Consider the following 24,444-nt stretch of genomic DNA (forward strand, 5'->3'; position numbering starts at 1 on the left):
TATACAACCTTTGATCAAAGTTCTCTGAGATAACATGACATTTGCTGCGCTCACGCTTCCAGAGAGTCACTACTGATCTCGCATTTCTGCTGTGTGCAGGCAACAGGCGCAGAAGACAAAGTCTGGGACTGAAACAATATGAACAATCTGATGTGAAACAGATTTGACACAGACCTGGAGGAGACATGAACAGATTTTATTCAATGCAGATGGAGGAGCCGCAGAACGGGAAAGTAAAAGAGTCCTTCAGGTTTGTGGCGGAGGTGAAGAAAGATGTGTGGAGAGACAGCAGAGAGGAGCAATCAGAGCCCACCTGTTCTCTAAGTGTCAGAAAGATCTCCTACACAGTCAGGTAAGTGCTGCTGACAACCAACACGAGTAACTCAAAAACAGACTCAGAGAATTTAACTTAATTTACTCATTATTACTTGACTGTGATTGTCTGATTATCTGATTGTTCATAAAGAGCTGATTCTTCCCACAGCCGAGATAGACATCGTGTTGAAAAAAATAAAATACTAATATCAAAAATACTGTCCTTGTCCTTAAGCGTGTGTGCATATATACATGTGTTTCACAGTGAACGTGTGGGTCCGTGGTGGGACTTACCCTCCTACAGGAAACGATGGACTCGTCAGATCCTGAATGATGTCTCCTTTCATGTTGACAGTGGGCAGATCATGGGCATACTGGGCAACTCAGGTTCGAGGTTCAGTTCAATCCAAGAGCCAAATGTTTAAAGTGAAAAAGAAATACAACGTTTTTTTATCAGGAAGCGTTAAAAATCAGTTAAATCATGAGTGTTTTATGCATATGTGTCTTTATCTGCACTTTTCATTATAAAGGCTCAGGAAAAACCACATTGCTGGATGCCATCTCAGGGCGGATTGGGAACCAGGGCACGCTGCTGGGAGAAGTCTTCGTTAATGGTAGAAAACTGAAGCAAGAGCAGTATCAGGACTGCTTCTCCTATGTGCTGCAGGTAAGACAAAGAAACGTCCACGCATCAAGATTTAACTCATAGCTTTTACTTATTATCCCAGTATTGCATTTCTATTGATACAATATTGATATAATAAGCATTCATAAATAATTAAAAGTAATATTAATGTTAATATTACATAGTGTTATATGTGTTAATATTATAAACATATAAAATATTATGTGTTAATAACTATTAGGTTACATATAGGTATTACATAAATTACATACAATAAATGTTAAAATAACACAACAATTGTGTTTAAGTTAAATTAACAGACTTTTATTTACACTTATAAGAAAATTGTTTCTCTGTTTAAGTTAATAAAAGCCTTGGGTTGCTTAATATCCTTAACTACCATATCAATTTTGACATTTTTAAACTCGTCATACGCTTTTCTGTTGCTTTATTACAAAAAACATGTACATTTATAAACAATTTACTGTGTAATTTTAAACAGCTGCATAAAAAGCACATTTAAATGGTAATAATATACACAGAAACAAAAGAAAAGCGGTCTAAGACTGCATGACCTCCATACTTTGTTCAAATTTCGGATTCTAATCCTTTCACAACATCAGTTTTTTGGGGGTCAGGAGTTCGAGTGGTTCGATCACTGGATCCTCACGTTCAATATTTGGCCAAAGTGTCATTGTGTAAATACTGAACCCTGGTTTAAAATCACTGCACACCTGAATGATCAACGGTTCAACAAAAAACTTCCTCTATTACTGTTTAAGTTTATTATTAATTATTATTACATTTATTAAGTTGCATACTCTCGCACACTCTCAGATGTGCATGCTAGCTAGTGACCGCTTCACACGAGTGGATGGAAAGGGTAAGGCTAAAATAAAATATCAGTTTGACAAACTGAATCCTTAGTAACGTCCAAAAAGCCTCTAAACATTTTTTTTTCACAAAAAAATAAATACAATAATTTCCAGCTACATCTACACAAGTCAAAAGAGGGTCCACAGGCATTCACCAAACATTACAGATACTGAACCCCAAACTGACTCCAGTGCATCCATTAGAGTGTCAGTGTGTGCATAGTAGTAAGACATACCTTCACAATGGTAAAGAATTCATGGATTGAAACCCAAATGAAATTTAAAAGATGGGCCCAATCCCATCTTTTAAATTTTGAGCAATCCTGCTAACAATCAGATGGATAACAAACAAAAAGTCAAAGCAGTTGAAATTACATGACTTCTAATAAAGGACAATTTATTCCCAATTCATAATTGTCACAATTGTCACTTAACAGAAGTTGAAACCCAGCAGTGGACGTGTTAGACAAATGATTAATGGGAGACTGAACAGAGTTTAAAGTAATTAGCAAATAAGTTCATGCACATTTCACTTTCCTGTAGTTCACACAAACACTCATTAAACTTTCCACTACAGTTTCAACTGCAGCTGGCCTCATGCACATAGCCTGTATGTATTTAGTTTTGCCTGTGGTTGTACAAACCGCCACAAACTCAATGAACATTCTGCAGTAACTCCTGAAAAGCTGCCCTGGCCTCCGTATGAAATTAACTTAAGACCCCTGATAGCCTCCTCATATATGTAATCTCGCAATGAGAGGTGCTCAAGTGTATCCAAAGCCTGAATTAAAAACACTGGTTTAAAACCAGCCTTGCTTCTTTTCAAATCATCTCTCCCCTCTAGCTGATAGCTCCCCCTTCTGCTCTCTAAGCCTCGTCATTAACTTCCGCTGCTAAGCTGTAGATGAGGAGGTGATATGAGCTCCTCATATTAAAGTCATTCAGATGAGAGAATAAGGAGAAGTGGGATTGGGAGGCGCCATGTGTTAATTGAAGCAGGCAGCAGGTTCAGCTGGTTTAAGTCATGCGCCTGTGCCTGTGTGTATGCACACATCTGAGGCAAAGGTATATTACAGATGGGTCGCACTGGCATATATGAACATAGACGTTTGTGAGGATATACCGGTATGCTCACTGTACGGGGATGTGCTACAAAGATGCTATAGATGGAGAGAGTGTGACATAAAAGTATCCAGTCCAAACATATACTTCCATTTGTTTACTGATGACCACTCAAGAGAAATACTGAGATGTTTTCTTAATCCATCTCCTTGAGGAATAGAGGTGGTAGTTTCTAGTTTTAAGGTGACCAAATCACAATTTACAGTGTTTTTTTGTGTCTAGTTTCTTTTCTGTTAATGCCCTGTTTTCTCTTTCTACCATTCTTTTCCAGAGCGATAACTTGCTGAGTTATCTGACAGTGGAGGAGACTCTGACCTACACAGCTCAGCTGGCCCTGCGGAAACGCTCGGCTGAAGCTATCAAGAAAAAGGTGACTTTAGAGCTGCGTCTGGGTATTTCTTTCATTATTTTCTTAAACCTGGCATCTCTGCCTGCTACAGAACATATCCCAAAAAATAAATAAATAAATAAATTACAGGCTGATGGATATCAGTATCCACTAAGATGTCAGCACACAAACAGTTTCAGTGCTTATTTGGATGATCAGCTTAATCTTAGAAGGTGCATTGCTGTGTTGTTTTATATTTTAGGTTAGTTAAGTATGGCTGAGTTATTGCTTCACAGAGAGTCGTGTGCAGCATCAAGATGACTGAGAATGTGTTACAATTTGTTACAGATCTCTTTGCTTACAGCACATAAATACTGCAAATGCCCATTTTTAAAAAAAGAGTACCTGACCTGACATTTAAGAACGGCAAGTCAGTTGTTCTCAGCCTAATATTTTGTTTGAGTCCCTCGCTCTGAAATATTTCCAAACTGTAAAAACAGGAAAATATTGCTTCTCCTAATCTTGTGGAGCAAATACACTCATCAAGGTCTAATGAAGCTCATGTGGTGCTTGGCACCAGCAGTGGGTCCTTTGGATCTTGTAAGTTTAAAGTGGAAACAAGATGAGTTTTTTTCTGGTGCTGGTTGCTTCTAGTTTTTTCTTTCTTGTTCTTTTGAACATTATTTTTTTAGACTGTGTAGATTGTTGCTGAGGTCAGACTCAAACCCCTGAGCAAATTTCTGAGTATTGTTCCCATGAGCAGGGTGATTATTTGAAGAGTTCACAGCAAATCTTTTCATAATAATGAGGGGATTTTATTCCAAAGTTTTAGCTGATCAATGTATAATATCTCCTGCAGGCCCTTTTTTAGTAGATTTGCTAATAGTTGTAACTCTTGTCTCACCTGAACCTTGACCTCTGGCTCCCATGTAGGTGTCAGCAGTGATGGCTGAGCTGAGCCTTAGTCACGTGGCCCACAGTGTTATTGGAGGTCAGGTTTTCCCTGGGATCTCCGGGGGTGAGCGCCGAAGGGTCTCCATTGCCAGTCAGTTACTTCAGGACCCAAGTGAGTAGTGCACCTCAGGAGATCACCTGAGGAGATTTACACAAGTTCATCTCTGACCAACCTGTTTCCTCCAAAGCAAACATTTGCTGTCGGTTTATATCAAAATAATGAGGTGACGCAGAGTAAAAGTCATTAATCACTCAAATCTTCACTTTTAATAGATGTAAAATAGATAATAAGAGGGATTAGAAGTGATTTTCAAAGACTTTGGCAGATAAAAGAAAATAATTATATATAACATGCTTTCATAAAATGTTTCAAAATATGTCTTTGGTGGAGTCGTGAAAAGGAAAGTTTCAATGAGGTTGTGTCTGAACTTTGACTGGGCCATTGCACCACCTTGATTATTTTCTTTTTCAGTCATTCTGTTGTAGATTTGCTGCTGCTTGTTTGTCAGACTAGCAAACTGCCAAAACAGGACTGCATATAGTCCCGTGAAAACTTTCTTTTTTCCCACGACTGTGGGAGAATGCAGCAGAGGGAGGCAGAAGGATCAGACGCATTAGAACAGTGGAAAGTTCACCACATAACCTGTCTCTCCCCAGAAGAGTTATGAAGTCCACACTGGAGAAAAACAAAAGGATCTAAGTGAGACAGGAGTAAGAAGAGACAGAGAAAAGGGAGAGATGGAGAAGAGTAATAAAGGACTGGGTTATCACACCGTAAGGGGAATGAGCAGAAGCCCACCTCAGTGTGTGTGTGTGTGTGTGTGTGTGTGTGTGTGTGTGTGTGTGTGTGTGTGTGTGTGTGTGTGTGTGTGTATCCCAGGTGTAGTTTATCAGGACTTCAGTCCTCTGGGGAGGATGGAGGGTCTCAGTCCTCATTCAGGATTAAAATGCCCATGAACACACTCACACACACACACAGAGTCACACACACAGAGTAATGAGGAGTTCCCATTCGGTGACTCTCCAATCAACCAGGAAATGAATTAATCTCACAATTAAAGTATCTGCTAATTCCACTCTGCTTTCATAATGCGAAGAGCCAATCTTTTAATTGTCCTAATTAGAGTAATTAACTAAAAAAAAAGAGAACTCACTTATCTCCGCAAGTTAAGTCGGCTCCACAGAGAGTCCTGCAATGTGCCACTTAATAAAAAGTACATCTGAGAGTTTTTACTTAGAAGGAAAAAGTTATTGTCCTGCCTTTCACTTATTCTCAGTGTTTCACTGCGTGACAAACCTGCAGTGACAGCAGTGATGTCATTGGGATGCTGTCGTTGCAGGGGTGATCCTATTGGATGAGCCGACCACTGGTCTGGACAGCATGACCGCCAATCAGATTGTAGTGCTGTTGGCAGAGCTGGCCAGGAGAGACCGTATCGTCATAGTAACTATCCACCAACCACGCTCTGAGCTCTTCAGGGTGGGTTTTTGAGAAGAACTGGTGAAAAAGAGAATGAATGGCTTGTAGAGTCAAACTCACACCTATGTGCCAACATCAGCTACATTTATCTAACTCACAGCTAAAGAACTTGTTTTGTTTTTTTATCAGAATTACACCACTTCATATATTAGACACATATTAAGAAAACATTTTGGTTACACTGTACACATGAGTCTTTGATCCTTTGATAGTGAATGTTTTGTGAAAAGTTGCATGCTGATGGAATCAAAGGAGCTTGAAAAGAAAAGCGTCTGGACTTCTTTAAGTTGCTTGAAGACGTTTCACCTCTCATCCGAGAAGCTTCTTCAGTTCTAAGGTCAAATGGCGGAGAGTCCCAGATATAAACCCAGTGGGAGTATCCCGCCAAAGAGGGACAAAAGGACCCCCTGATGATCCTCTAATCATCTGAGCCAAGGTGTGAAAATGGGTGTGGGTCCCAATCAGCCAGAGTTTCGGGTGAGCTCATTGTGAAACCTGGCCCCACCTTATCATGCGAATTCCTGAGGTCAGATGGCCCAGGATGTGAGTGGGCGTTAAGGCGTCTGGGGAGGGATCTCAAAACTGGATTATAGATGGCAGAGAGTTGGTGTCGTAAACCACCGCCTGTGTTCAAAGATGGTCGCTCACAGTGGACATAGATGGCTTCTTTCACTCCTCTTTCAAACCATCTGTCCTCTCTGTCCAAAATGTGAACGTTGACATCCTCGAAAGAGTGTCCTTTATCCTTAAGATGCAGATGGACAGCTGAGTCTTGTCCTGTGGAGGTGGTTCTTCTGTGTTGTGCCATGCGCTTGTGAAGTGGCTGTTTGGTCTCTCCAATGTAGAGGTCTGGGCATTCCTCGCTGCACTGTACAGCATACACCACGTTGTTAAGTTTGTGTTTTGGAGTTTTGTCTTTCAGGTGAACCAGTTTCTGTCTGAGTGTGTTGCTGGGTCTGAAATACACTGGGATGTCATGCTTGGAGAAAACTCTCCTGAGTTTTTCTGATACACCGGCTACATAGGGGATGACAATGTTGTTGCGTCTGTCTTTCTTATCCTCCCTCGCTGGTGTCTGATCTTCTTTTCTGTGCCTCTTTGCTGACTTTATGAACGCCCATTTAGGATAACTGCATGTTTTGAGTGCTTCCTTTACATGTGTTCCTTCTTTTTTCCCTTCAGGCTTAGAGGGAACATGTTCTGCCCGGTGGTGTAGGGTCCTAATCACTCCAAGTTTGTGTTCCAGAGGGTGATGGGAGTCAAAGGGGAGGTACTGGTCCGTGTGTGTGGGCTTCCGGTAAACTTCGATGTTGAGGTTGCCGTTCTCTTCAATGTGCACAGCGCAGTCCAGGAAAGGCAAACAGTCATCCTTTGTGTCTTCCCTGGTGAACTTGATGTTTTCATCCACGGCGTTAATGTGCGCAGTGAAGGATTCCACTTCTTGTGTCTTGATTTTGACCCAGGTGTCGTGTACATATCTGTACCAGTGGCTGGGTACTCTTCCTTTGAAAGAGCCAAGAGCCTTCCTTTCCACTTCCTCCATGTAAAGGTTGGCTACAATAGGTGACACGGGGGAGCCCATGGCACAGCCATGTTTTTGTCTTTAGAAGCCTTCGTTGTATTTGAAGTATGTTGTGGTAAGGCAGAGGTCTAACAGTGTGCAGATCTGATCGGGTGTGAAGTTGGTCCTGTCTTCTAAGGAGCTGTCTTCTTGTAGTCATTTTCTGACAGTCTCCATGGCCGCTGTGGTGGGTATGCAAGTGAAGAGAGAGACTACATCAAAGGACCCCATGGTTTCATCTGGGTCCAGGGTAAGTTTCTGAACCTTGTCGGTGAAGTCGGTGGAGTTCTTGATGTGGTGTGGGGTGTTCCCCACGAGAGGAGCAAGGATGGTAGCAAGGTGTTTTGCAATGTTATAAGTGGCTGAGTTTATGCTACTGACTATGGGTCTGAGTGGGACACCTTCCTTGTGGAGGTCAGGGGCCAGGTTTCACAATGAGCTCACCCGAAACCCTGGCTGATTGGGACCCACACCCATTTTCACACCTTGGCTCAGATGATTAGAGGATCATCAGGGGATCCTTCTGTCCCTCTTTGGTGGGGGGGGGGGGGGGGGGGGGGGGGATACTCCCACTGGGTTTAAATCTGGGACTCTCCACCATTTGACCTTAGAACTGAAGAAGCTTCTCGGATGAGAGGTGAAACATCTTCAAGCAACTTAAAGAAGTCCAGACGCTTTTCTTTGCGAGCTCCTGTGACAACGATGACTGAGAACCTTCACAGACATGCTGATGGAATAATATTGTTTCTTTGTGTGTGTCTACCTCCAAGGTGTTCAACAGGATAGCTATAATGAGTCGTGGGGAGCTAGTATTTTGTGGACAAACAGAAGAGATGGTGGATTTCTTCAGCCAATGTGGATATGAGTGTCCAGAGTACTGCAACCCCTTTGACATCTATGGTACAGTATGACAGGACCCAGCACACTGCACGGTGTTGTGTTTTTATTATAAGTCTTCTTTTTTTTTAAAAAAAGATGATTTTTCCATAGCTTGAACATTAAAAATTCAATTTGATGTCAAACAGTTGACTTCACCTCAGTGGACACACGCAGCAGCGAGAGGGAGGCAGCCACATTCACTCGCATGCATGAAATCACTTCAGCCTATCAGAGGTCTACCATCTACCAGAGCATGCTGGAAAAAATGGAGCAGAGCTTGCAGAGATCAGACAAGCCCGCCATACCCTTTAAGAGCAAAGAGTCACCCAGCGGTGCTGCCAAACTTGGAGTTCTCCTCAGGTCAGTGTGCTTGTACACACCACCCATAAATCACTATTTAAAACTGAAATATGATCACAATATTCCAGGTACAAATTACAAATGTCACTTAGTGTGCTGCTTTATAAAAGACATGTAACATATACAGATTACTTCCATGCATCATGATGATTTTTTTGTAGGGTATCAGTAGGTAAAACATTTGCTCATTAATTTTGCCTTTCTGTTCTGTGTGCAGGCGCACAGTAAGAAACCTGTCCAGAGACAGGATGGGTGTTCTGATGCGTCTATCCCAGAACCTGATTTATGGTCTGTTTGTGGCCTTCTTCGTCATACATTTAGACATCGACGTCACTAAGGGTGCTGTGCAGGACCGCATCGGCATAATCTATCAGAGCATCGGTGCTTCACCATACACGGGCATGCTGAACGCCGTCGCTCTCTGTGAGTTCCGCCAACACCAAACATCTGCTCACCAGGATGAATTAGTACATTTACATTTGCACGTCCCAAACACCAGGATGTTGCCTGACAGTTTTATATTAAAAAAAAAGAGGAAGCTGGATAAAAACTTTGAGTCAGTAACTTGAAAACATGATTTTTTTCTTATTCAAAGACTAAATTAAAACATAACTCAGAAGCAGCTTTGCTCAGTGCTAGTACTGACTCTTGATTCAGGATAATGTTGGCTTCCTTCTCTTGGACAGACAGATCCAATGAAGAGCTAATAAAAGCAGTTTCAACACTTGGAATCAACTCCAGATTCCTTTATCCGCTTATAGAAAACACACACACACAGAGGGATTAGGTATCAATTAATTTTGAACTTCTGAAAATATCTCAAATTGACTTTAATTCCTAATCAGCTAAATGCAATACTCTTGTTCAAACCCTTGAATTAAAGCTGAATATCTGCACTTCAATGACATCGTGACTAAATTGCACTGTTTGACCACTGTGGTGGTGTACCGAAACAAAATCACAAAAAATGTATCACTGTTTGAAAATGTATGGACTTAACTGTATAAAATGCTGAAAATAACAATTAGACAAGACAAAAGACAAAATGTGAATGTCGACTTTGTTGTCCATACATTCACTTAATCTATGTGACGTTACAGCACATCTCTGTGCATGTTTCTAACAACATTTAATCCACGAGGTGGGTACTTGTTAGTTCTGTGAAATGGATATGAGGCATGTTTATCGCAGCTGTGTGTGAGGCCACTTCCCCCTGATTCAGTTGTAAAATCACTTTAATTTCTTACTTACTTTTGTCACCTTTGGCAAAACTGTGTAAAGTCTAGCTTAATCTTGGATGTTAAAGGTATGTAGACTATTGGAGATAAGAATACATGAAAGAAAAAATGTCTATTAGAAGACCGTGCATGAAGTCATACTTTAGTTGCTGAGGAGATCCTTCAGTTTACATATTTGAAATGATCATTGGGTGTTCATGACCTTTAATCTGTTCAGAGCTCAATGAACCCGAGTGCCATTTTACCTACAAACCTAGAGAACCTACAATACAGTACAATATTGTGTGCACATAGATTTCCATGATTAACAGTTTTATGGGTTTTTTAATAATGCATGCTTTGACTTAAGATAACATCAAATACAGGGAGAGAAAAATTTGCACTAAGTCTCCTGTCAGCATTTTATAAACTACAACCACAGCAGTGTCTGGATCTTTTATAGAGGACTTGTGACCGCCTTTTAACCCACTTTATTTTTAATGTCAGAGAGATTTATGATTTTTATTTGTGGTTTAACAAATAATTTGGTCGTTAGTGGCTTTGTTCAGTATCTGGGAGACTTATTTAATGAGTGAAAAAGTAAGGTTAAGAAAAGGACAACAATCAATAGACAAAATAAAATACAACTATTTCCAAAAAGGCTCTATTGGAATGTGGGTTTCAGTGATAGGAATGGATGAATGAATCATCTTGGCTGTATTTCCTTACTGTCGGTGACACCCTTCGTCATTTACAAGGTTTTATTAAAACATAATAAAAATGTTCCAGTTCTTGCCAGATCTGACAGGTAGAGATAAACCTCAGATGAAAAACAACACTTGACATATCACACAGTGTCATCATATAGGCCAGAAAGCAGAAGCACTTTGTAAAAAATTGAGTACACCATGATTCAGTAGCTTGTAAAACCACCTTTAGCAGTCTTACTACATCAGTCTCTCACACGGAGGGATTTTTTGAACACTATTCTTTACAGCATTGCTTCAGTTCATTGAGGTTTGCAGGCATTTGTCTCTAGAGAGCCATTCTGTTAGAGATTTGCTGCTGAGCTTGGGATCATTGTCCTATTATTCTGTTAGCCAAGCTGTAGCTGTAAGACTGTCAGTCTGACTCAAACCAAATCAAATGCCCTCCACTCCCACAGCTGACAGTTAATAGGTGTTTGTGTGGCTATGTTGTGTTTGGATTTCTCAGAATGTGACACTGTGCCTTACAGCCAAACATCTCCACCAAGGACATTGTTCCAGATGTCTCGTGGTGTCTTCAGCTGCAACTTTAAACCTACAGTACACTGTGCTGCCATGTAGAGAGAAGAGATTTTCCCCTGGAAACCCTTTTTAAACAAGCCATACTTGATCAGTCTACTTTTCTTTGTGTGCGTGTGTGTGTGTGTGTGTGTGTGCTGTCTTGAACGTAAACTTTTAACTATTTTATGCTAACCGGGCTCAGTAGAGTCTGAATTGCAGCTGTGGGGTTTTTTGCAGTTTCCATGAGCATAGAAAATAAATTTGCTCCGACGTCCACTCCTGGGAAGGCTGCCAACTGTTTTGAACTCTTTCTCACTGTAGAATGATGTCTTTATAAGCCTATAATAATTACTTCTTAAAGATTATATCTAACATCTTTATTGTTTGGCATAGATAGGGATGATTGGACATGCTGATGTTTAATTAACTGTGTGCATTTGATCATCAGCACCTACCTGCTACTTACCTCCTTAATTCCTTTGGCAGTAGTAAAGATGTACTTAGTTTTTCATGTACTGCTTCTGCATTTTGGTTTAGTTAATAATAACATGGTGCAATATGTCATCTGTTGTTTTTAATCTGCGCTTGTATTTACCTAATTTGGAGGACCAGATGATTTTTATTATGTCTTGATATATAAAACCTAAGAGAGTATACTTTCTCTTTCCTATGACTGTATCAACATAGTCTAAAATCTTGGCTTCAGGTCTCCAGCCCTCACAGACACTGAGGAGAATAGATGTGATAAACGATTGGGCTGAGCTGAAGTCAGCCTCTGTAAACACTCAAACAATCAGAGGTTGTGCTTGGGGATATCATTGTGACCTTCAGTCTCAGAGATAACAACTGATAGGATTCAATGAAAAGCTTTTTTTTTTTTTTTTTTTTTTAAAGAAACAGGCCCATCAAGTTGTCTTGGTAAATTCTTGGCATAAAAACAAGAACACCTGAAATATGGAGCGATTGCAAAAATGCATAATCGCCATCATCCTGTTAAAGGAAAGCCCTTTTGATATATTTTGTTTTCATATGCATGCTTTCAGTTATGAGACAATAGAACAGAATGAACTGTTCATTATAATATGCAGATTTTAAAGTACTGGAACTGAATGAAATATGGAAAAGGTAAAACTCCACTTAAGAAATTTTTCTGGGTTTTGTACTCTTGAAATCATCATATTTTTCCCAGTTTAATGTAAATTTAAAAACTGCAAGCAAAACAACATTAAGCCTTTTATACATACATGTGCATGTGCACAATCACTCAGCATTATTATATCCCTTGAATAATCAGTCTCAGATTTGGCAGGCATCAATATTTGACAGTATTTATTTATCTAATTTATATCTATTAAATATAATAAAGTTACTCTTTAAAAAATAAAGGAATAGGGTCAGGGTTTGTTTTTTGTTGGTTTTTTTTTTCAGATTTGGTTGATTTTATATCGAATGGACCAGAAGTCACTTTTATCTTTTTTGCACCCTTTCTGTTTTTATACTCACAGTCCCAGCATTGCGAGCCATCGGTGATCAGGAGAGTCAGGATGGACTCTACACTAAATGGCAAATGTTCTTGGCCTACATCTTCCACATCCTGCCCCTCAGCACCCTGAGTGTCTTCATCTTCACCTCCTTCCTTTACTGGTTGGTCATAAACTTGATGTGTTTTTGTGTTGGCGGTGGAAGAAGCACATTTATCCACTCAAGGATTTTGGTTTCATAGTCATCAATGTCTCTCCTGTGTGATTGTCTCTGCCTTGCTTTGCTCTCAGGACAGTGGGGATGCATCCGGAAGGTTTGCGCTTCCTGTGTTTCACTGCTGTAGTTCTGGTGCCGCATGTTATAGGTGAGCCAATTAAATAAAAGGGTAAAGTGCTATTTTGGGGGGCACAAATTGGTTGAATGCATTTAATAGCCACGTTTCCACTTTATTTATCTTTTAGCTGCACATATTCATGTTTGTTTGTTTTTTTCCACTCTCATCAGGTGAGTTGCTGACTGTGGTGCTACTAGGTGTGGTCCAAGACCCTAACATGGTCAACACTGGAGTGGCTCTACTCAATATTGCAGGGATAGTGGTGGGATCTGGCTTTCTAAGGTAAAATCCCAAATATGCTTAACTTTATGATGAGAAAACTTGTGATTTAGAATTTATTGAAAATGAAGGTATAATAATGCTAACTCTCAGGACATATGCTCACTTTCCTCTCCTCTTCTTTGCAACAGGAGCACCCAGCAGATGCCACAGGTCTTTCAGTGGCTCAGTTACCTGACTTTTCAGAAGTACAGCTGTGAGCTGCTCATAGTCACGGAGTTTCATGGTCTCCAGTTCACATGCAGTAAGTTCATTTTTAACATGGGATCATCCTATGCTAGAGGGAATGCTATTTTGTTAATTTGGCCAATATCTACACTATTCTGCGAGTAGTGTAGAGGATAAAGCAGGAAAGATCATTAGAAATAACGGATTTCAATTATCTGTCTTACATTTGATCTTTCTGCTATTGGTCCTTTTAAGACTGATTTATAAAGGATGGGTTCAGGATCAGTGGTCAAAGTCACTCAGCAGCACTTACAGTCATTTAGACTAAAAGGCACTTTCAGAAGATGAAATCTCTTAACACTTTTTTGTGTTTTTGTGATTACAGATAATTCCACATCTTTGCCGGGAGCTTGTGTGGTCACCCATGGCAATCAGATCATTGAGGAGGGTTATCCTGGCGCATTGTCCCGATACACACTAGACTTTGTTCTCCTCTACGCTTTCCTGCCTGCTCTGCTGCTGCTGGGCATAATTAGCTTTAAGATCAGGGACAAGGTTGTGCGTCACTAAGCCCACAAACACACCTTTGTGGGTAAAATCTTCTTTTTAAGTTAAGCTTATAAAGCATTTATGTTATGAAATTCACTATTCAGAGATGACCTACACCCACCACTGTATTAGGTACACCGTACCCTTTTTGCTTTCTTGATAATAAAGGGATGGACATTTTCAGCAATACTCAACAGACTGTTTAAATGATGGCCACCTGGTAGCAGCCCAAAGTGTGCTAGGAAAATAAATTACACCACCAGCAACAAACTCAACCACTGATATAAGACAGGATTCATGTTTAGTTTTTGTTGCTGATTATGCCAAATGTTGACCCTACCATGCAAATGTCATAGCAGAAATCCAGACTTTTGGTGAGTTTGTGTGATTTGTACCCTCGGTTTCTCTTTTCTAAGCTGACTGGAGTGGCACATGATGCCACTGAAGCCCAATTGCTTTAAGGTTTGACGTGTTACGCATTCAGAGATGCACTTCTGCTTATCATAACGAGCGCTTTTGAGTTACTGTTGCTTTCCTATCAGTTTGAGGCATTCTGACAATCAAAAAGCCATATTTTCTTTTTCAGAACATTCTCCTTAAACCCAAGAGATGGTTGCACTGGAAAATCCTAGTAGATCAGCAGTTTTAGAAACGCTTCGACCTGCCTATCTGGCACCAACAACTATGTCATGATCAAAGTCGCTTAAATCCTCTTACTTTCAAATGCACGCTTTGAATTTCAATGTCTTACATTGTTACCACGTGATTATCAGATTAAACATTTGTGTTAAAGCACTTTAACAGGTATACCTAATAAAGTGGTAGTATAAGCACTTAGAATAAGTTTAAATGTTTACACTTGATGCACACAATGTAGTACAGCACGGTTTATCTCTGTTCACTGGGATGAAGCCATGCACATTAAAACACTTAAACATCTGCAGATGTTCTGTAAACTACTTGAAACATGTTACCTGAAAAACGAGCATGTTTATGGCATGTACAGTTTTCTTGTGGTAACCTTAATCCTAGAACCACTGATGGCCGGGAAGAAAAAAAACATAAATTTGTTTGTTTTGTTTGGAAGAACAAACATTATTATTGGTAAGCTAAAACTATATTTTTCTTGATTAAAATGTCAGCATTTATTTATGTAATTATAGAAAAGTACAACAGAAAATATAATACAAAAGTAAACAAATAGAATATATATACCCTGTACATTATAACATGTTGTATGTGTGTAATAAAGCAGAAGATATCTCATGTCTCCAGCTCTAGACCTTTCCATGATTTCGCTGCATTCCTTTTATACTGCTCCAACTCCTGAAAAACAGACAGATGTAACACTTTTCACATATTACTGAGGCAATACAAGAAAATCAAAACAGTGCAGGTAAATGCAAAAACACACGCTACTGTGAAGAAATACTCAAGACTAAATCTGATGATGCAGATGAAGGAAGGTTCCACCAAAGGCAAACGTTTTCAATCTTGTTCTAATTTTACTGTTATAAATTTTAACATACACTCAACAAAAATATAAACGCAACACCTTTGTTTTTGCTCCCATTCCCCATGGGATGGACGTAGAGACCTAAAATTCATTCCAGATACACAATATAACCATCCCTCCCAAACAGTGGTCACAAATCAGTCCAAATGTGTGGTAGTGGGCACATCTGCTATATTGAGATAATCCATCCCACCTCACAGGTGTGCCACATCAGGATGCTGATCTGACATCATGAGTAGTGCACAGGTGTACCTCAGACTGCCCACAACAAAAGGCCACCCTGGAATGTGCAGTTTTTTGCGCTATTGGGGGTCTTATATTTTTGTTGAGTGTATAACATGCCAACTTTGGCGTATCGAGTTTGAGATGCAGCCCTCTGGTTTTTTCCAGCTGAACATTGCACGTCTGACCTTGTTTGACTCCAGGGACGACTGGCACACGCCTGAATGCTCCACACTTCGAAAATGCCAAAACGTCTACGTCTACAGAGGCGCTCACACCTCAGAGCAGTACTGTGAAACTTTCTTTTTTTTATATCAGTGTAAATAACCACAAGACACTGAAGCGCCTAAACTACAACAAATACACATTAACTAGGGGAAAACAGAACTATAGTTAATTAGCTTAAAACTCTTAAGATTGGTCTTTATTTGTATTCGTACTGAACTATGCATTTATACATTTTTACTTCGCAAACCTATCTCTAAATTCATTGTGTTGTCTCTCAAATAAAGAGGTCATTTCTGACTACCATGATCTGCTGAGATTCTTTTTAATCCAGACTAGAGGGTGCTGTCTAGAAAGGAGTTTCTCAAGACTTATTTGGAATTAACCTTTAGCCTGTTTTTCTATTGAGTTCTCAGACCACACAATGGCTGAGTGAAACGACGAGCGCCAGGTGAAAGTCAGTCAGCGATAACAGCCGGTGACTCCATCGGGTTACTGCAGTTCAAGTTCCAGAGTGGCACTATTGCAGGCAGGAATGAAGACAGCTAATCTCTAAGTTTATCACCACAGGATATAAAGTTACAGCCTGTTCATTTCAAGACAGAATCACTACTAGAAACAGACTACTGAAGGACAAAGTGTTACTTTGGAACATTAACCTTCTTTAAGATGTCGAATGAGTTTCTCCATTTGTATATTTTGTACAGCGTACACAGTTTTTAACTCTGTTACCCACGCCAAACAGGCCATGTCATTCGATTGATTTGTCTGTTTGTTTAGCTATGTTTGTTTGTTTAGCTATGCAGGATTACTCAGAATGTTATATGAACAGATTTGCATTGAATTTTTACCACAGCCTCGAACGCAACAATACAAATCTGGATTTGGATGCAGGAATTTTTGGGGGATATTTTACTATTGGGAGATGGAAAAATTAGACATCACATGATATCTTTGCAAATTCATATAAAATTGAAATAAGGAAAATCGGATAATGTCAAACTGAACTGAAGTCAGATATCCTTCTGGATCCAGAGACTGAAGTCCTTCTGTCATTTCGACCTTGCAATTTCAGACTGCCCTTAATAGTGTTTAAAAAAAGAAATATACAATATATTTTTATTCTGACTATTAATATATTATATATTCATTAGCTTTTGTAACTTTGTATCCCACGAGCTTGTCATTTTAAGCAGGGTTATTATTTTATAAACACACATATCTTAACAGCCTCTTTTATCTGGGCTGCCATTATGTCTAATCCCTTTATCAAATGAAACTGTGCTATGTCACAGAAACTTATCTTCTTCATTTTGCGTTAAATGCTTTAGTGATTTATTATCTTCCTAAATACTTGCTACCCCTCAGAAGGAGGACAAAAGTCAGGGTCACGAATCTGAGATAAGTGAATGGGAATTCTGATTACCACTGATTAACCACCGTACTGCCAACTCATGAGTCAAGAAACTTGACTGCAGTAGGTCTGTCAAAATAAATGCAATGCAAACACGTATATAAAGTATTACCTGGTCTTTCTGGGCTCTCATGGCATCAATCTGAGGCTCACTGTACTGGGGATCTTTGGCTGGATCCTTTAGCTCTCTCTGCTCATTTGTACTCTGCAATGACAAAGTTGGTTAGACGAACAGATGCTTTTAAATCATGCAAAAGAAAAAGTAGTTTGTCTACATAAGTTGGATTTTGCAGAAGACAAACATGTTGCCAGAAGCTTAACTACCTCTGGGGGGAAGACACGCTCATACACTTTCTTCCAGAGGTCTTTTGGATTTTTAGCATGGAGAGACGTTATATCCACATCGACAGTAGGTGGGGAACCTATATTAACAGATTTTAAATAAAATATCACACCAAATGTTAAATAAAGGAGGGTGGATTTAAAGGAGATGTTTTGTTTCATCACAGAGTTTTGTAGTTTATTCAAAACTTGAAGACATTTCTACTTTTGGCTACTGGGGGGCGCTGTGCTCACCTATTTGACCGAAGGAATCAGAGCCTGCCGGAATGATGAGCGGCTTGAGGGGGTCAGAGGAAACAGTTTTCCTGATTACAGAAAAAAAGAACAAGAAAAACAGTATTACAGCTAAAACATTAACCAACAGACCCTAACATAGACAGCATTTTACATTTTTTTTTGAAATTCTCAATGAGAGCAACACACATTTTCCCTTCAAGAAACAATGACAGTTGTTGTAAGTAGCAGCCATGCTCCTTTAAATGCAATATCTAATACCTCCATCATAAACAAAGGTAAAGATTATAGACTTCTGAGTGTGTATATCTATCTGGAGCTGTCCCATCACATGATTATATAACTAAAGTGAATATCCTAAGCTCACACTGTTTATGAAAACCTGTTCTATATCATACAATTTTTATACAGTACAAAAATGTAAATAAATCTGCAATGAGACTGTGAAATCTAGTATTATCAAGCATTAGTGGTAACATTAAAGTAACTCTATTGACACTATAATCTAAAATGAAAGCCCATGCCCATTACTGCTTTGTGTTCAATGTTGCTTTATCCTCCTCACCCTCTCTCCAAACCGAAAGCCAGGTGCAAGAAGAAGCTCTTGGTTTTTGATATAAGGCTCTCTGATTTGATGCTAGTGAACTAATCAAAGCATTAGGAGACACAAACACAAATACAAAGCGGTGGTTAGAGACAGCAAACTATAAGAAATATATGAAAAAGTGCAAAATTATTTGTTAAATACAAATGTGCTGCAGGAGCATTAAAAACGTTCTTACAACGAGAGAGGCCACGTAGTAATGAGCAATAAAACGCAGTGTTTTACTGACAACTTTCTTCTTGTCAGAGTCAAATTCCTGAAAAGCAGATGGGAAAATTGGAAATCTTATATACAAATATTACTGAAATTTATGATCTAATAATAATTCTGTGTACGTGTCTTTTTTTAATAAATCATTTAAAAAGAGTACAAATAGTGTGTTTTACCTGGAAGATGTCGTACTTGCTGCCGATGATGAGCAGAGGAACAGGAAAGGGACTGATCAACTCTCTGTCCTGCTGACAGAATCACAGTTAACTCTGGAGACAGCACCGGCCTTACACACTTTTACACTTTTAGTTGAGATTTGCTTTTTGTTCCCTCTGACAATAAAATATCTATTTTCACCATCTTGGTTGCATTTGTCAGGTCAATGCAAATTTTACTTTGTGACATTTGAGTGTTTAAAAAGCCAGAGGCATGAGTAGTTCATGTAAACACTTTAAATATGCAACTTGTTACGGATGCCTCAGTGCACCAGCACATTTACCCATTGATGACTGTTTTTTTTATCATCCTTATCTAACGATATTGATATTATTAGATAATACATGGTTAAAGAAATTTGCTTCATCTCACATGTTGAGTTCCTTTGAGTCGTGGATTTAGAAATTGTAACACAGCTATAAAATTGCTGTAATACAAATTGTATGTGTAATGAGACAAGGTCTTACAGGATAGTCTTTAGGTAAGACACGTGCTGCTGAGTGGCTGGGAGTCTGGTGTTTGACTCCGGATTTGGATTTCTGTACTTGGGAGGAGGTTCTCTCTAGGTGAGCCTGTGCAGCCTGCAGTAGCTTCTCCATTGTTCCCCACAGAGCGTTGGGTTTAGACAGGTCCAGGACGAGGATGACTGAGAGACAGCTGAACAAGACAGGAAAGGAAAGATGGTTTTCCTCTGAGGTTCAGACCAAGAAAACATTCTTCTTCTCTACTGACATGACATTGCTGTTCAAGAGATTCAGATTTTAAAGATACAAATAATAATCTGAACAGAAAAGATAAATAACATAATTCACACTGTGAATGTGTCAAATACTGACCCCTATTCAAAAGCAGGATATTTGTAAGAGACCTACCTGATGGTGACAGGAGTGATGGGGATCTGGACGAGGTCTGACAAAGAGGTCCCTCCTCCCAGCTCCCATAGGTGGGCTATGTCTTTAGGCTGAAATAAGTATATAACAGTTTTATCTTGAAGTTACATAAACATCCAGTGCAACCCTAACCCTCTATGGCTTGTTCCACATTTCAGCTGCATTTAATACCAAGAACTAAAATATTTACTTGCATAATGAGCACATCCTGCCACATAAGTACACTAAACGTACTCTCTAATGTGGTCACTGTGCTGAAATACTGGAAGGAAGTTCCTTCCTACTAACGCAAATAAAACATATACAGCATAAGGTGTATAACCACATTTGTCTTCTCATTTTTAAGAGACTAAAGCAAAGTGTCCAAGACTAAAAGGATTTACTTACCGTGTTGTGTCCTCGTGCTCGTCTGCCAAAAGTGTACTCCAAGGCCAGAGTTGGTTTGGATAGTTCATCTCTAGTAGACAAAAAAAAAGTGTGTTTATACAAAGTATGATGTCATGAAACTAACTTGTGCTTTTGGTTAAATATTTTACAGTACCTCATTCGTGTGTTTTCTCTAGATCAGCAGAGACACACTACACTTCCTTCTGGCCTTCTCTGTATTTCTCCATTAACACTCTCAAAGCAAACGGTACATCTGTAGAGGTCGTTCTAGACATGAGCCACACTGCTGCTCACCAATCATCACCCCGTTTCCCAAACAAAGCTTAAACTCTTTCCCATATCTTCATGGTATGTCTTAACAACTCTATCCCTCTGTTGTCACTACAGCTCTGCACATCACGCTTGTTCTTGAAAATCACTACACTTCTTTTCCATTTCTCAGGCATCCTCTCACTCTTCAAGAGTCCACTCTTAGCTCACAGCTGCCATCACTTCCTCCTTACTGAACTGTCCTCCTCTCTCTCATTTTCTTCATTCATTAGCTCTTCAAACTACTTCATCTTCTCAACAGCCTCTCATCATTCATTAGTACACTTCCTTCCAGCTCAATCTTGCCGCCAAGCTAATTTTCTTTCCTTAGTGCCGAGCCTCACATAAGCCTTTCCTTATGTGAGGCAGATCTACATGCTTTCCCAAATTTTTATTTGTTAACCCCTCCCTTTGAATAATTGCCAGCACTCCCTCATCCCACCACCAGGTACTCCTTATGTCAATAGGATACACCAAATACTTTCTTGGCAATCTCCCTAAACACTTCAGCCATATAAAAGCTTTGCCAAATATTGACTGTGAAAGGATCAGCTTTAGCTTTCGTGTTTCACTTTGCATGGTGTAAACTGCCCCTGCAATGGGTCTGAATAGTGAATATGAAGAGGGGTTTAGAGCACTCTAGTCTGCCCGGGCATCATCATACCAACCTGTCCAAGCACCTGAGGAGAATGGACGTTTTGCCCTAAAAAATAAACGGATGTGAGTTTACGCAGTACAGTAACAAGATACAAGCGCTTCCGTGTGAAATCAGTGACACACACACCCCAGCTTTGCTCCCCATCAGAAGCACCGTCCGCTCGTTCACAGCCTCTCCACCGTCCCTCTCCTCTGCACCTCCGCTCTCCCGGCTGTGGACCTCCGCCGCAGCCAGCTCCCATAATGTGTCCGAGCTGACCCATACGAGACGAGACGGGACAAGTCGGTCGACAGATATTACTATTACTGTTATCACAGTAAACAGTTATAATGATAAAATAAAGTAATTCTCACCTTATTTTTGGCATCGAGCTCGATGGTTAGCGAAGGCTACACAGCTAATAGGAAGGCTAACCGTTATAAACGTTGCCAAAGCAACAGCGCGTTTTGATGACGTAACCATCTTAAGTTTTAATGGACATTGTGGGATATGTAGTTTTACGCAGACAGACTATAAACTTGTAAAATACATTTCCATATTGTCATATCTACAATCTGCTATATGCCAACAATGTTTTAAATTAAGGTATCCTTTATTACAGATATATTTCACACAGAAGTTTTTACAAAGGTTTTCAAAGATAATTCTTTTTGTGGCTTTAAAGCAGAGCTGATTCTTGTTGTCTGTGGTTGTAACAGCAAATTAAGTCTGGGACACTCTGGAAATACTTGTAGTTAATCAGATAACAGTTTACATTTGTTACAGTACCAGCAAATTAATATTTTCCCCTTGTTTGATTCAATCATATGAAGAAGCCAGCAGATAATGTTTCAGTTCCATTTCATAACATGCTGTACACGAAATGACACGATCCAGTTTTCCCAGCACAGATTCCTTGAAACAGAACGAAGTAGATCCTTGCAGAATCAAAAGTGTTGAGATGATCTTATATATTTTTTTTTTTTTAAATGTTCCTTCTATAAAGCCAAACTGAAGATGAAAAGGCAACAAATGATATATAGTCTCTTTCCTGGTGATCATGAAGTTATCAAATGGTTTGTCACGACTTTTCCCTTGGTTTGTCACAATAGGGGACGTTTTCTAGCAGAAGGTCATTTCTGGGCCGAAGCACTGAGAGTGAGGAGAAAAAAACAAAAAACAAAAAACACAATCGTATCATTAGAGGGAAAAAAATCATTAGCAAGTATATACATTATGATACCTGATGTATGAGTAATCTTTGCATGCACATGCTACTTCCTTAATAAAAAGAAAAAAAGAAAAGAAAAGACAAATCATGTCATACACAGCTTATCTTCTGCTACGTGTTCCATTTGCACCACACTCTGTCGAAGGACGATGTCAACGTCTGAGCCCATTTTAATCAGCTATATATATAAAAAAAAAAAAAAAGTAAAAGTAGAAGTTAAATAAAGTCAATTTTATTTTCAAATATCAAAATGCTTCACAGTACCTTCTGGATGTTTTCTTCTGACGTTTCATTTTTGTTTTTCCGAAACTCTTCATTGATCTTTAATCGTGCAGCTTTGTAGAAGAAAACAAACATATTTCGAGTCACCTGAGCAATTCTGCAGTTCTAATTTGACTTCACAGCAAAAGGCTCAGAAAAAAGGTTTCATTTACACTCATTAGATGAAAATAAATCTCTCCAATGCAACCTTTCTATTACTCTGTGTACATGCTGCTATTACACACGGCCCTCATTACTGATGTAATCCAGATGATTTTCACATGTTTATCAACCATACAATGCAAAATTACATTAAATATCAGTTTACACTGTAAATAAGAATAACAGGGTGGACGTTTTATGCTTTAACATGTTGGTGAACCATAATAAAACATGGAAAAAATGCTTATGAGAGAGTCTTGATTCATCCTCAATCATTCAGGTAAGGAAATCCCAAAAAGTTGATCTGGACATAACGTTTTCAGGAGAATTGTTTTGTCACTCATTCCCTCAGATACAGCGGCCACACAAGCAGAAGAACATCACATTTAAAAAAGCCCTGTAAATGTGGTTATCCCAGCTGGACATATGTCAAAGTTGGGAAAACACCTAAAGAAAGCTCCAGGCTATCCAGGAGGGAAGAAGGACAAATGCTGCCTAAGGGATCACTAAGGGTTTTCTCTTATGGGTCATGAGTATCGAAACAGACTGTGAGGTCTATTTACACCTATAGGCCATTGGACACTCTTTCAATGATGAGGATGTATACAATCTGAACAGAGTGGAACGCTGGTTTCAATGGAAAGTCATGGATTTATGTGAAAAGCCCTAAGGCGACATCTTTCTTTGCTGTGATTGCAGCCACTCTGCAAATTGTACTTTTGACTTTTATAACTTAAACTGGTAATTGAACTTGCACAAAGACGTCTGGGGACATGGCATTTTAGGCTGTTTGTCCAGCTGAAAAAATAAATAATTTTAGGTATATATATATATAAAAACAATTTAATGGTAGAGAGGGGTTAATAATATAAGACACGCTCATGGGGCTCATATGACACCGAACATTAGGAATGACCCATTTGATGAATGCTGAGCATGTGTTCACTCATCTCCTGTTTGATAAGCATCAATTATCAGTCCAAGATACTGCTCACAGACTCACCTGTCAGTGCTCGGTCATCATCTTTGAACACAGCCATCCTGGTCCTGTGTAGCGTTTTAAAAACGCCCAGAACCTGTATTCACAAACAGGCAGCTTTTATAACAGCTGTGAATGATGCTACCAGTCACCTGCAATTTCAAGTAACATGCAAGCAATGTTGCAATAAAGGTATTTAAAAAGACGATAATATCCCATACTAACCTTCAAACGAGTGCCCATGTTGCCTTCTTGTGTTCACTTCCGATGTAGGGAGACGTCACATATGTCAGAGCCCAATCAGAGCCGACGCTGGAAATGAAGCTGTGATTGTAGCCAATGAGGGCTCAGAGTAGTTTCACTGAGCTACTAATTCGATTGAGAACGGCCTCTCTCTAGATTTCCCATTTTATGGGGGGCACTGGTGAGCTGTGTTTTGTGCTGAGAGCTCCCTTCGGACACAAAAGTGTAAATGTTGTGGTGCATATAATCCATTTCTTGGATATTTTACAGGTTTCTGTTGGAGTAAAAAGAACTTTCTGGACGGCACCATGAGTCACTTTTATGGCTACTGCCGTCTTGAATAGGGGAGTGAAGCTAGCAGCTAGAGAAAACTTCTAACGTTTCTTATTATACACACGTTTTGTATTGTTTTTTGGTGTGGTGTAACTGCTCCTCTAACGTCTATGGATTTGTGCACTCGTAAAAGCTAGCATTTATTAACATTTCACTAGCACAACGATGTTTTTCATTGTACTAAAGAATAAAGGACACGAGTCTCGTTTTATTTAAAGTCGGGTGTATAATCG

General features: G+C 39.5%; 3 protein-coding genes across 5 annotated transcripts; 1 reads left to right on the forward strand and 2 right to left on the reverse strand.

Moving 5' to 3' along the window:
* The first annotated feature begins 59 nt into the window (after window positions 1-59).
* On the forward strand, window positions 60-15,498 carry abcg5 (ATP-binding cassette, sub-family G (WHITE), member 5). The gene is made up of 14 exons (XM_086259063.1): window positions 60-352; window positions 581-702; window positions 846-982; window positions 3,209-3,307; window positions 4,199-4,331; window positions 5,560-5,699; window positions 8,031-8,160; window positions 8,286-8,499; window positions 8,717-8,922; window positions 12,490-12,628; window positions 12,757-12,830; window positions 12,971-13,082; window positions 13,211-13,323; window positions 13,633-15,498. The coding sequence occupies exons 1-14, from the start codon at window positions 186-188 to the stop codon at window positions 13,815-13,817; spliced, it is 1,971 nt and encodes a 656-aa protein (XP_086115189.1). The 5' UTR covers window positions 60-185; the 3' UTR covers window positions 13,818-15,498.
* Window positions 12,297-21,485, reverse strand: dync2li1 (dynein, cytoplasmic 2, light intermediate chain 1). Of its 3 annotated transcripts, XM_086259064.1 has the most exons (13): window positions 21,377-21,485; window positions 21,150-21,276; window positions 21,034-21,068; window positions 20,057-20,126; window positions 19,652-19,740; window positions 19,247-19,436; window positions 18,740-18,808; window positions 18,532-18,609; window positions 18,315-18,394; window positions 17,750-17,820; window positions 17,498-17,595; window positions 17,286-17,378; window positions 12,297-15,122 (listed from the first exon to the last, which is right to left on the reverse strand). In XM_086259064.1, the coding sequence occupies exons 1-13, from the start codon at window positions 21,388-21,390 to the stop codon at window positions 15,060-15,062; spliced, it is 1,077 nt and encodes a 358-aa protein (XP_086115190.1). In that variant the 5' UTR covers window positions 21,391-21,485; the 3' UTR covers window positions 12,297-15,059. The 3 variants fall into 3 exon arrangements, with proteins under 3 accessions (XP_086115190.1, XP_086115192.1, XP_086115193.1); XM_086259066.1 differs by lacking the exon at window positions 21,377-21,485 and having other exon boundaries at window positions 20,211-21,068; window positions 21,150-21,262; XM_086259067.1 differs by lacking the exons at window positions 21,150-21,276; window positions 21,377-21,485 and adding an exon at window positions 20,211-20,309.
* A 111-nt stretch (window positions 21,486-21,596) lies between these two features.
* On the reverse strand, window positions 21,597-24,125 carry lyrm7 (LYR motif containing 7). Its single transcript, XM_086259069.1, has 5 exons — window positions 23,861-24,125; window positions 23,660-23,732; window positions 22,498-22,568; window positions 22,330-22,411; window positions 21,597-22,154 (listed from the first exon to the last, which is right to left on the reverse strand). The coding sequence occupies exons 1-5, from the start codon at window positions 23,876-23,878 to the stop codon at window positions 22,084-22,086; spliced, it is 315 nt and encodes a 104-aa protein (XP_086115195.1). The 5' UTR covers window positions 23,879-24,125; the 3' UTR covers window positions 21,597-22,083.
* Window positions 24,126-24,444: the final 319 nt, after the last annotated feature.

The sequence above is a fragment of the Aulonocara sp. 'chitande type north' Nkhata Bay genome, linkage group LG13 (assembly GCF_057382095.1).
Source record: "Aulonocara sp. 'chitande type north' Nkhata Bay isolate Kocher_YH1m ecotype deep benthic linkage group LG13, A_spYH_male_GT1.1, whole genome shotgun sequence".
In the NCBI taxonomy this organism is placed as follows: Eukaryota; Metazoa; Chordata; class Actinopteri; order Cichliformes; family Cichlidae; genus Aulonocara; species Aulonocara sp. 'chitande type north' Nkhata Bay.